This window comes from Candoia aspera, chromosome 1 (assembly GCF_035149785.1).
Source record: "Candoia aspera isolate rCanAsp1 chromosome 1, rCanAsp1.hap2, whole genome shotgun sequence".
Classification (NCBI taxonomy): Eukaryota; Metazoa; Chordata; class Lepidosauria; order Squamata; family Boidae; genus Candoia; species Candoia aspera.
Genome location: NC_086153.1, coordinates 98,645,989 through 98,659,477, shown reverse-complemented (window position 1 = coordinate 98,659,477; position 13,489 = coordinate 98,645,989). Strand labels below are relative to the sequence as shown.

Sequence of the window (13,489 nt, the reverse complement as noted above, 5' to 3'; positions counted from 1 at the left end):
GTCACTCATGATGGATACAGAGTAGAGGTGGGTCTCCAGCAGTATTTTGCTGCATAGACTTTTGTAGACATGACCTTGTAGATTTCTCTGCCATAATGAATTGATCCACAGATGTGAAGCAGATGGTAGTATTTATGTCCAGGGTGGGCTTGGTACAAGGACTCAAAAGTTTAATTGCACCAGGACTGGTATAGCATCACCAACCAGGTATTGGGGGTAGGAATGATTTATTACCCATCAATCTACAGCAGGTTAGAATTTCTAAATGTGCTGGTTCACAAAAGGAATGGAATGCTGAGTGAGTAATTGTGCAGGTGTGATTATTTGCAAAACTGTTCATTTCTGAAGAAAGCACATTTGTGAGATATAAACATTTGTGGAATGCGAAGTTCCAGTTGCTTACAAATTTGCTGACATATTATTTAGTTATACTGGAATGTAAGAAAAATAAATATCCTGAAGTGACACTAAAGGAGGAGAATGATGAAAGCATAACTTGATAAATAAATGTTAACTCAAGCCAAAAAAGAGACTGGGGGGAGAAGGTCACAGATTTAAGCCATCTTTGAAAAGGGGACATCTTGGCACTCAAATCCAACAGCAGTTTTAATACAAAATTCACTAATGGAAACTGCAGGTCGAAACATGAGACTTGCAAGCTTAGTTTTGAAGCAAAAATATGTCAGTAACAGAGAATGAGTTCCTTCACTTTGTGAAAGTGTATTTTGTTTTCTATATTATTTAGGCATTTAAAAGCATAACACATCTCTGCCTACCAGGGTGTAGAGCTCAAAATTTTTTCATGCAGTCCGTCTGGTGATTTCATGTTAGAGAAAGGGAAATCTGAGTTTGTTGTTGTTTATTCATTCAGTCACTTCCGGCTCTTCGTGACTTCATGGACCAGCCCGCGCCAGAGCTTCCTGTCGGTCCCCAGGAATGAGTCCGTCACCTCTAGAATATCATCTATCCATCTTGCCCTTGGTTGGCCCCTCTTCCTTTTGCCTTCCACTCTCCCTAGCATCAGCATCTTCTCCAGGGTGCCCTGTCTTCTCATTATGTGGCCAAAGTATTTCAGTTTTGCCTTTAATATCATTCCCTCAAGTGAGCAGTCTGGCTTTATTTCCTGGAGGATGGACTGGTTTGAACTTCCTGCAGTCCAAGGCACTCTCAGAAATTTCCTCCAACCCCATAGTTCCAAAGCATCGATCTTCCTTCGCTCAGCCTTCCTTATGGTCCAGCTCTCACAGCCATATGTTACTACAGGGAATACCTTTGCTTTAACTATGCAGACCTTTGTTGTCAGTGTGATGTCTCTGCTCTTAACTATTTTATCAAGATTTGTCATTGCTCTTCTCCCAAGGATTAAACGTCTTCTGATTTCCTGACTGCAGTCAGCATCTGCAGTAATCTTCGCACCTAGAAATACAAAGTCTTTCACTGCCTCTACATTTTCTGCCTCTATTTGCCAGTTATCAATCAAGCTGGTTGCCATAATCTTGGTTTTTTTGAGGTTTAGCTGCAAGCCAGCTTTTGCACTTCCTTCTTTCACCTTCATCATAAGGCTCTTCAGTTCCTCTTCGCTTTCAGCCATCAAAGTGGTATCATCTGCATATCTGAGATTGTTAATGTTTCTTCCAGAGATTTTAACTCCAGCCTTGGATTCCTCAAGCCCAGCACGTCACATGATGTGTTCTGCGTACAAGTTGAATAGGTAGGGTGAGAGTATACAGCCCTGCCGTACTCCTTTCCCAATCTTAAACCAGTCCATTGTTCCGTGGTCTGTTCTTAACGTTGCTACTTGATCGTTATACAGATTCCTCAGGAGGCAGACAAGATGTCTTGGTATCCCCATACTGCTAAGAACTTGCCACAATTTGTTATGGTCCACACAGTCAAAGGCTTTAGAATAGCCAAAAAACCAGAAATAGATGTTTTTCTGAAACTCCCTGGCTTTTTCCATTATCCAGCAGATATTGGCAATTTGATCCCTAGTTCCTCTGCCTTTTCTAAACCCAGCTTGTACATCTGGCAATTCTCGCTCCATGAATTGCTGAAGTCTACCTTGCAGGATCTTGAGCATTACCTTACTGGTGTGTGAAATGAGTGCCACTGTTCAATAGTTTGAACATTCTTTAGTGTTTCCCTTTTTTGGTATGGGGATATAAGTTGATTTTTTCCAGTCTGATGGCCATTCTTGTGTTTTCCAAATTTGCTGGCATATAGCATGCATTACCTTGACAGCATCTTGCAAGATTTTGAACAATTCAGCTGGGATACTGTCGTCTCCTGCTGCCTTGTTATTAGCAATGCTTCTTAAGGCCCATTCAACCTCACTCTTCAGGATGTCTGGCTCTAGCTCACTGACCACATTGTCAAAGCTATCCCCGATATTGTTATCCTTCCTATACAGGTCTTCCGTATATTCTTGCCACCTTTTCTTGATCTCTTCTTCTTCTGTTAGGTCCTTGCCATCTTTGTTTTTGATCATACTCATTTTTGCCTGGAATTTACCTCCAATGTTTCTAATTCTCTGGAAGAGGTCTCTTGTCCTTCCTATTCTACTGTCTCCTTCCACTTCTGCGCATTGCTTGTTTAAAAATAATTCCTTATCTCTTCTGGCTAACCTCTGGAATTTTGCATTTAATTGGGCATATCTTCCCCTATCGCTGTTGCCTTTTGCTTTCCTTCTTTCTTGGGCTACTTCTAGTGTCTCAGCAGACAGCCATTTTGCCTTCTTGGTTTTCTCTTTCTTTGGGATGTATTTTGTTGCTGCCTCCTGAACAACGTTGTGAACTTCTGTTCATAGTTCTTCTGGGACGCTATCTACTAAGTCCAGTCCCTTAAATCTATTCTTCACCTCCACTGCATATTCCTTAGGAATATTCGTGAGTCCATATCTAGCTGATCTGTGGGTCTTCCCTAATCTCTTTAGTCTGATCCTAAATTGTGCAATAAGAAGTTCGTGATCGGAACTACAGTCAGCTCCAAGTCTTGTTTTTACTGACTGTATAGATGTCCGCCACCTTTGGCTGCAAAGGATGTAGTCAATCTGATTTCGGTGTTGTCCATCTGGTGAAGTCCATGTATAAAGCCATCTCTTAGGTTGTTGGAAGAGAGTGTTCGTTATGCAGAGTGAGTTGTCTTGGCAAAATTCTATCAGCCTATGTCCTGCTTCATTTTGTTCTCCCAGGCCATGCCTACCTGTAATTCCAGGTGTCATCTGACTGCCCACCTTAGCATCCCAGTCTCCCGTGATGAAAACAATGTTTCTTTTAGGTGTATTGTCCAGTAGGTGGTGCAGATCCTCAGAGAACTGATCTACTTCAGCTTCTTCAGCATCTGTGGTTGGGGCATATATCTGGATCACTGTGATGTTAGATGGCTTGCCCTGAATTCGAATTGAGATCATTCTATCATTTTTTGGATTGTATCCAAGCACTGCTTTAGCCACTTTACTATTAATTATGAAGGCTACTCCATTTCTTCTGTGGTCTTCCTGTCCACAGTAGTCGATCTGGTGGTCATTTGATATGAAGTGGCCCATTCCAGTCCATTTCAGTTCGCTGATGCCCAAAATGTCTATCTTTAATCTTGACATCTCACCAATAACCTCATCCAATTTGCCCTGGCTCAGAGATCTTACATTCCAGGTTCCAATGGCGTGTTGATCCTTAGAACATCGGATTCGCCGTTTACCACCAGCACCGTCGGCCACTAGCCGTCCTTTCGGCTTTGAGCTAGCTGCGTCATCACGTCTGGGGCTAGTTGAACTCATCCTCTGTTCCTCCCCAGTAGCATTTTGACCATTTTCCGACCTGGGGGTCTCATCTTCCGATGGTATACCGACATATCTCTGGTTGTACTGATCCATTGAGTTTTCACGGCAAGAATACTGGGGTGGGTTGCCATTACCTTCCCCAGGGATCGCATTTAGTCTGACCTCTCTGTCATTACCTTCCCGTCTTGGGTGGCCCTTCATGGTTTAGCTCATGGTGTCATTGAGGTGCTCAAGCTCCAGCACCACGACAAGGTAACAGTCCTTTGCTGAAGGAGATCTGAGTAGTTTACTGTTATATTAGGTGAATTTTTGGTTGGAATTTTCATTTATCCTCAGCTCTTTTTGTAATCTGCACTACCTTGTGGGGCACTGAAACTCCTTTCTTACTAATCCAGCCTTTAATATGGGGCAATGGATTACACTAGCATTGGTGAAACAATTTTTAAATGTTCTTTTTTCTTCTGCATACTGCTGCTACAGTATTGTGATTAAAAAAATGCTTTATGTTGAATCAGGAAGCTCCCTCTCTAGAGTTAAAAATAATACCTCTAGCCCTTTCCTCTCTGAGTCCTCAGCAGTGCTTTTTTAAAAAAAATAAATAGTATGATTTTGAAATTATATCTTACTTTATGATTACAACAAAAGCTCACTTTTTTCTATTACCTTTTTTCTTTCAAATCATCAAAACTACAAACTGTAAGGGCATATTTTTCCGTTTCATGCAAAAAGTCGACAAGGGCTTTCCAGTCAACCATAAATGTAGATATTGTCTTTTCTCTGATCAAGGAAGTTAATTTAGCCATCTGTGCAAGCTCTGTCGTCTTCACCAACCATTCTTCCATTGTGGGTAGTATTGAACCCTTCCTCTTTTGAGCATGTAGTAGTCTACTAGTGGTGCTTTTGTGTGTGTGTGTGTGTATGTATATGTATATGTATATGTATGTGTATGTGTATATATATATAAATATATGTGTATGTGTGTGTGTGTGTGTATATCAGAGTTGTGACTACACGGATTTTGCTGAAACAATAGGCATGAATGGGATGCATTCTTAGGATGCATCCTTCACTAAACAACTAGGCATAATAGTGCTGGCATGTTTTACCTTGTCTCTCCACCGCTTCAGGGACTAGAGGCTTGGGTTGTTCAGAACTGAGAAGGATGTTTGATCATTCTGTCTGATGATGGCCCAAACAGATGAAATGGAATACACAAGTGGGATAACACCCACCCAACCAGGCCATATGGTTCTGTAAGTCCCATTCTGTAAGGCCATAAGCTCTGTAAGTCCCGTTGCATCAGTGACTTGATGAAAGCAGAACTATATCCCAGGATATAGTTTAGTTTCTTTTGTAGAGTTATTAAGGAAGTTCTTAAACTATGCTACCTCACCTTGGGCATCTTCCAAATGCATGGAAATCTCAGAATTCCTCAGCCAGCATGGTCAACTAAGACTTGTAGGAATTCAGGTCTCCACATCTGGAGGGCACTTTGGGTGGGGAAGGCTGCCTCGGACCTTGATTGAACCAAAACATTGATTATAAAGAACATAATATACAGTGAGAAGCAGATTTACTCCACTGAGCCCCATGAATCTTAGTAAAAATGTTCGGGAGTTGCCTTAAAGTTGCCTTAAAGCCTATTATTATTTGCCCTGTGTGTTTGTTTTGTTTGTATCCAGAATCTGCAAAGCAGCTCAATTCATTCAAATACTGCAGTGGTTCCAGTTCCAAATGGTGACCTAGCTGGTATCTGCAGTTCTTTCTCCCCCTCTCCTGGTGCTCTCCCACATAATACTTGTGCTCAGTGGCCGCTGTGTTAGAGGAGCACAGTTTATTTATTTATCAAATTTATCACCGCGCATCTCCCCCAGAAGGAGGGACTCTGGGCGGTTCACAATAAAAACATTCAACCACAATGTAATATACAATAATATACAACAATATCAATGACATAAAAAGATAAATGTATCAAAAGATAATAAAATCCAGATGGCTAAGATGTTCTCTCTATCCTCAAGCAAACAGGGCAATTCAGTTAGCAGCAGCAGGCTCTTTTCCATGCCTGCCTGCCTCCTTTCCTCTGTACAATTGCAAAATTGTGTCACCAACTACAAATACCGCCACTGGAAAATAATCTGACTTGTTTGAGGGTGTATAGTTTAGGAGAAAATGGTCCTAATTTTGGTGGTGGTGGTTTTTTAAGTTCTTAGAAAATGTCAAATGTTTACCATGCTTTCCCCCCCCCCCCGCTTATTGTGAGATTGTTCTCCAAAATAAGAGAGCCAATAGAAGCTAAAAAGACAAGGTGTTATGGTATATATTCCAACAGAAGCAGTGCCGGAGTGGGAGTGACAGTAGAATGTTACAGGGTGCAATATTCTCTATAAGGCGCCAACCTGCTTTGTTTTGGGCGGAGTGGGGAGTGGCTCTGTTTTATTATGAATGGAATGGAATGGAATGGCTCTAAACCAGCCAGGATATTTAGTTCTCCCTAGGATGTTTTTTTCCTCCCAAAATAGTTGTTGTGCTAGTCCAAAATTTGAGGCTTTCTCAAACCTGTCAGGACTTGGATATGCAATTATTTGTGTGAAATAATCTTTATGCTGCAGTTAAACTTGTAAAGCTTACTCTAAAGAAACACATGTAAAATCCTGTTACTGCTTTTACAATACAAGGCAAATACTCATATTGCACCCTCCCTCTTCCAAGCCCTTCTGCCATAGTAGTATTCCAACCCTCACATAAGTAGAAGAAAGAATGTGTGCCTGGGGGATGGAGAAAACAAAAGGCCCGCGCAGAAAACTGAGTCACTAGCAGCAGGTTGAGGGAGGCAGCACTCTTATTTAGGATTTCTCTCCCCTTCCCATTATGATAATAGTATAATTTATTTCAGCAAAGCACAAAAACAGAAAATGCCATTTAGTTACAATGAATTAGAGCAGTCTAGTGTTGTACTAATCTGACTGCTGACCCAGAAATGGCCCTCACTGCGCCTGTTCTTTACATTTAACTAGTAATGCGAAGTATCAAGTCACGCTCAACTCCTGGTGATCATGTGAACACATCCATAGTATTCAACTAACTCATTGGAGGATGGAACTTCCATTTGTAGCACAAGGTAGTCACACTTCTATTACTGTTCTTGGAATTTTCTCTAACACAATTTACTCCAAGCATACAACATGGAAGGATCAATAACAGTAGACAGAGAACAACAACTACTACTTCATAAAAACAGTCTGCCGTGCTTCAGGAGTACATATTCTGCCATATCTGTACAAATCCAATGGACCAGTAGCATGGAGCAGCTCCTGATCCAACACAAAGTTGTCTTCAGGTTAAGCTTGCACCCTGGAGCAACCATATGGACACATCCATGAAGTTCTTTTGGAAACAATACATGCTAGATAATGCATTTCCTTCAGGATGTTATATGTTCAGCTTTATCTATCTCTTTGGGCAGACAAAAGAAGAACGTAGGCAGAAGGGGCTGGTCAGGATCACATTAGCCTAAAGCATCCAGTAAGTACCACCTTGATAATATCCACTATTGGTCATTTGACTTTGCCACCCACATAATGGTGCTGAAGGGTAACACTGTACATATCCTGGGGCTGTTGTCCAACACTGTAGGAATGAGGAGAAAAATAGTATTTTAATGCCAGTATAGCTAATGACAATTTAACATTCATGAACTGGGGATGTCATGAGGGCAATCACTTGGGGTCAAGAACCTGAATAAGTAGCTAAAGAAAGTTTGGGATTTTGTTTCCCTATTGTAAAGGAGCAATACTTTTATTATATAATTGTATAATTGTTGAATTTATATAATTTTATTTTTTTGTGGAAATATGCAATCAGTCAAATCCACACATAAGCTGATTTATACATTAGAATGATCAGAAAAGTAACTGGATTTCTTCTAAATATATATCTTGCAGCAAAAACAATACAGGTTTATGGAACACTTTGTTTTCATATTGATTTTCTTCTGTTTTGTTTTAGCAGTCACTTGAAATCCTTTTTAAAAAGGATAAATTAAGTGAAATTTTCTCAACAGCTTCATGGAAGATCTTTGCATAACCAATTAATCAACTCAGTAAACACAAATAACTTAAAACATTAACCTTTTCAACTGGACCGAATAAAGAACTTGCAGTAGGAATGTGTTGGATTCAACACCTGTGAAAGAATGTAGATCTGGCCTGGGAAGGGGACAGTGAACTATTTAGGGAGGAAAAAGGACATTTCAGGCCTGAAAAAATAGAAATCATGACCACGAGACACAAAATAATCCCTCCTTGATTTTGTTTGTATAAATAAGATGGGGCAGAGAGGAACTCTGACAGGCTTTCAGGATTTTGTTATTCTGCCCTACAACAATAAAGAACATTCCTGGAATCCTTGCTGCTTTTCTTTGATTGTGTCTACCTCAGGACTTGAAAAAGAATATGAAGAACTGATGGGTTTTCATTGTCTGTCCTGGAATGTAAGGGTTAAATAAGGAAAGTCATGTGAGTTGAGTTATATTAGTGAGAAACAAATAGCCAAAAGGTGAATGACATTGGGAGAATACATTATGTTGGTTATTTGTTTCCGGATAGTATTGCAAAGACTTTGGATCTTTAATTGGATAACTCTCTTGCAAAACAAAAACATCTTTTGGTCCTTTTTCTACAGGCAGAAATTCATATTAGGGCCCTACTTACCGTGCCATCAGGAGCTGGCATTTCAGGTCCTAATAATAAAAATATATGTAATAAAAATTAAAAATGCTCATAATAAATGTATAATTATCTGCAGATTCCCACCTCCTGTTCTTGTAGGGGCCCATTAACCTTCTCTGAAACTTCCCTACTCTACCACTCATCCTCTTAGAATCCTTGCCTGTGATTGCTCCCTGAATATTAAAAAGAAAAAGAGTGAGAAGGAAGAACACTTGTCTATTTCTCTTCCTTTAGTCAGGTGGCATCTAAAATGAGAAGTCAAGTAAATGAGCACCAGGAATAGAAGAAAAGGAGGTAGGCTTAGTTCATTTTATTTAAGGGCCTTCCAAAACCTGGACTTGGCACTGGTCCTCATAACAGTTGCAGTAATAAGATGTTTATTCCTGGTCTGGTGAAGATCCTGTGCATTCTTATGCAGGCTAGTGAAATGATGATCTTGAATAATTTCGGTTGTTTTCTTAAAAAGAGGTAGAAAACCTGATGCTGTACAGATATTTTAAACTGCCATTATGACAATGGCCAATCTGGCCAGTGGTGAAGGGTGATCACTGTTGGAATCCAAAAGATCTGAAAAGCACCAGACTGTGTCCCCCCGTTCTAGACTATAAAGAAAGAAAATGGAAATTGCCAATCTTTTAGTGATTACAGTATTGCTAAAGCATGGCAAAAGGAAACTAGAATGCAGCATTTAATTTGATAAACTAGAAAAAGGAGGAGGATGCAGATCTCTGGGGGATGCTGTTCCAGTGGTGGGGGCTGCGACAGAGAAGGAACGCTTCCTCGGTCTCACAAGATTACAACGTTTAATAGAGGGGACCTGGAAGGCACCCACTCTGCCAGAATGGACTGGGAGGGCAGAAACGATTGGAGACAAGCGGACTCTAAGGTATCCAGGCCCTCCGCTTTATGGGTAATAACACCTTGAATTGCACTCAGAAGCCAACTGGCAGCCAATGCAGCTTGCATAGCAGTGGTGACATGTGGGCACACCTAGAGTGCCTGTTACTACTCACACTACTGCATTTTGAACCAGCTGTAGCTTCTGAGTGGTCTTCAAGGGCAGCCCCATGTAGGGCACATTGCAATAATCCAATCATGAGGAATGGTCTGAATGGTCTCCTGATTGAGGAGAGGCACAACTGCTGCACAACCTGTGCAAAGCCCCTCCCAGCCACAGCTGCCACCTGCTCTTCAAGCAGTAGCTGTGAGTCCAGAAACACCCCCAACTAGTGCCCCAGTCTTGAGTGGCAAAGTGCAGCCCCATCCAAGTAGTGATGCTTTTCTTGTAGCATCCTGTGTAGGAGGAGAGTAATTCTTTTATATCACATTTCCTAATAAACTTTTTCCTTTCATACTGTGCAGTTGTAGTGCAGTGATATAATTCTTATCTACATGGACTGTATATTGAAATAATGGTACAGTGAGAGGGGAGAGAGATTTGTCAAACTTCCATGATCATGGTTTGGAGACAGATGACACATGGACGTTGCAATTTTCAGCAAGAACTCTATTTCCAACCACTATAAACGGGTGTACATCTGCTGTAGTCCATAGGATATATGAAATACATTGTTTCTTACTCACCTAAAATGTTTTATATCCCTCAGGTAGGTTGGCATGGAAATTAAATTGCTGATAGAGATGAATGTATCAATTTCTGTTTCTTAGTTTTCCGTTTTAAACTTGGCTGGTTTTAAAAGAAGTCTGTATGAAAATCTGAATACATCTTCTTGCTTATTTACTTTACTTTGCACTGTATTCTAAACACTCTTTCCCCAGATAGGCAATGCCTATTCATTTTTCAGCTCCTACTGGTCCTGATATTCTTGAAACAAAAAGACTCCTGGAAACATTATATTTCATAAATGAATGTTTATATTTGACCTATTCTGATGACTCATAACTTGGCATGGAAAATACTTTATTGCACATTTGCACATTCTACATATACCAAATAATTACAGGTTGAGAAAAAAATACAGATCACTTATTTAAGTCTGTGTTCTTTTTCTTGACTGGTGAAACAATATAGACATGACAAAGAAAGAAACAGCTCACTCAAATATGTAGAGTTGCAGGAAGTCACTGGATATTTCTCTTTGTTCTGTTCATGAATGCTGTTATAAAATAAGTGGAAATGAGCTGCTCACAGTCCAAACAATTACCTCTGGCAAGTGGAAAATGAAGGTGGGGGAAAACGGGAAATAGATTGAGAGAAAGTTTCAACATTGATGTGCTGAGACCGGTCTATGTTTTCCAAGGAAGAGTTGGTTCCTGACATTCTGGTTTTCAGAAGACAAGGTGCTTTCTTCTCTTAAGTAACAAGATGAGTTTGCATTTGGCCACCAGGCTGTTGAAGCTGAGAAACTCTCGGTGTTTTTCAGGAGATGCTGCTATGAGGAGAGAAGTCAGAGATGACTGATGTTGAGCCTGTAGTCACAGATTTTGCTGCGTCGGGACGGGCAGGGCGTCGAAATGCCTTGCCGGACATCCTGGGTTCTTCTGCTGGGGCTGGAATGTCAGAACTGCCACACAAGCTAGCAGAGCTCTCCATGTCAGAAGGTAATACTTTTGAGAATCAAGAACTACCTTGCCTTGATTTTATCAAGGCTTTTACTGTTTGAATACCTTTCTGAAATGTTCTTTGTAAAAGCATCATATTACTAAGTAACTTTCTAAGGATCCTTCCAACTTCATGGGAAGTCGCATAGGCCAAGAAGCTGCCTCGTTTGTAATTTCACCACAGTAACAGGTAGCACACCACCTTTCAACTCTTGCATAATATAGACGTGCTATTTTTTTATTTTCTAAGCTGCCTATATTCTCTGAATTCTATGTAGAACTCTGGGCATCCAGTATTACATTAAGCAAACATAATGCAAAATACTTCCAAACTCTTAATGATCTGAATGTTTTGACTGAGTCCTTCTTTGTAAACCTAATACTTTTTCTCATGTTCACATCTCTTTAGTTAAAGGAGCGGAAGGTGGAGAAGCTTCAACTTCTGATACCACCATTGAAAACCAAGAGATGGAAGAAAAAACAATGGATTCCTAATGTTTATGAAATGCTTGGTTTGGGGTGATTACCCACAAACCGCACTGCCAGTGTGTCCAAGACTCTGAAATATAAAATATTTGTAGCTGGATAAAATGAATATGGCGCTGTCAAAAAATTACAGTTATGTTTTCAAATTCATCAAGTAGCAGTTTATTTATTCACAAATCACAGCTGGTATCTGCAGATAAAATTGAGAATTGTTTTCAGTCATGTAACAAATGAAGTTCAATACAATCAATTGATTATTGCAAATAATGAAATACAACAACAAATGCTGTTTGGTTAATAACTTGGGGCCCTTTCTGATAATAAGTATAAAATGTAGGTATTAGGTTTTGTGTGAGCTTACGTATGTGCACATACATGCACACACACACACACATGATATACATAGAATAGTACACATAAGCACATATCAAAATCACTAACTCCAGGCCAAGAATATACCAACTTTACATATGTAAGTTTTGACCTTACAGAAGTCAGCTAATTTAGATTGAGGACGACTCTCTGAATGAACTACACAGCAAAAGGTTAACAAATGTAGGACGTTGCTAAAGAGTAGAGAGAGAATTTGCTAGTGCTCTTTGTGGTTAAGGAATTCATGAAAAATTCCCAACTTCAACAATATAGTAAAAGGAGCATCCAGCTCTAAACTGTAACAGATAAATAATGAAAGAAGCTGTCTTATACCAGAAGAATTTCTTTGTCCATGTATCAGCAGCCATGGGATCTCAGCCAGCATCTTAATAATACATTCACGATCACTCTCACAAAATGCCTCAGATATGAGGACATTAGAAAGCCTTGTGAGTACAACACAATAGGTATCCATCTCTATCAATCAGACTCCATATAGGAGTCACACTAGGAAGAAGCTGGTGGATACTGAAGGAATATGGGATATTCTTGAAATAGGACACGTCTTCCCTCCCTCCCTCCCCCCAAAAAAGTCCATCCTCAGCTTCCATTGTAGCAACCACTCTAGTCTGGTGCAGTCTTCTGGAAAGCTCCTGCTCTGCTGACTTTAACATTTCTCTGCCACCCTTGATACCACAGCATAATTTTCCCAGCAGCTAAGACCCAGAGTATTTTTGACACAGCAGGAAGCTTGATTTTTAAAGAAAATGGAAATGCATCTATTGATGAACCCCATGAAACCTTTTTCAAATCTGAACTCCAGTGAGGAATGTACTGAAGTACAGAGTCATACAAAAATGCTTTTTTTGTTCCTTCAAAATGTCAAGATGAACCGAGTTCACCTAGGATTTTGAAGTCCTCCTGAGTGCATTTGTTATTTTGCTTTCTCAAAACTGGCTTCTGTGGTGAACTCAAAATTCTGTTTATTAGTTTCTAAAGTAAATCCATGACAACTACAATTGTTTTTAAATTTTGTTTCAGCATGAGGAAAACACATTAAACACATTAAAATGTGTTATATCAGTCATGCCTTCACAAGATCTAGGAACATAAACTTTTTGCTTGAGTTAGGGTATGGGTTTATTGGCTTATAACTGATCCTGTTAAAGTAATGATTGTTAAAGCATTTTCTTCCTGGTATATTTTACCTATTCCAAAGGATTGACCTATGTTTTATAATAAAGATTGTATTGTTTAAAATATAGTATTTGTATATGATTTGGACAAGATTTCCATGACCCAACTGTATATTTTTTTGCTTCATGAAAATCAGATTAATCCAGATTAGAATATAATCACTGAGGTTGAAATGGGAATAGAATCATTACTTTAAAATGGATTTTAATTACTCATGCCTGACTTAAATTCTGATTATATCAGAATTTCAATAGGATAAGTTTGGATCCCAAACAACATATTTTGGATTGAAGTACAGTGACAACTTCATTGGCTATCTCATCTCAGAGAACCACAACTGTAAATTATTATGAATTGGGCATAT

The 13,489-nt window shown here is 39.7% G+C and overlaps 1 protein-coding gene across 1 annotated transcript in view; it reads left to right on the top strand.

The window, feature by feature from the left end:
- PKIB (cAMP-dependent protein kinase inhibitor beta) overlaps positions 1–11,706 on the top strand; it is a 40,521-nt gene extending 28,815 nt beyond the window's left edge. The window contains exons 2-3 of the mRNA XM_063310524.1: positions 10,893–11,070; positions 11,480–11,706. Coding sequence (XP_063166594.1) covers positions 10,923–11,070; positions 11,480–11,565 — 234 coding nt within the window. The 5' untranslated portion in view covers positions 10,893–10,922 and the 3' untranslated portion in view covers positions 11,566–11,706. The remainder of the gene's footprint in view (positions 1–10,892; positions 11,071–11,479) is intronic.
- The last annotated feature ends 1,783 nt before the right edge of the window (positions 11,707–13,489 follow it).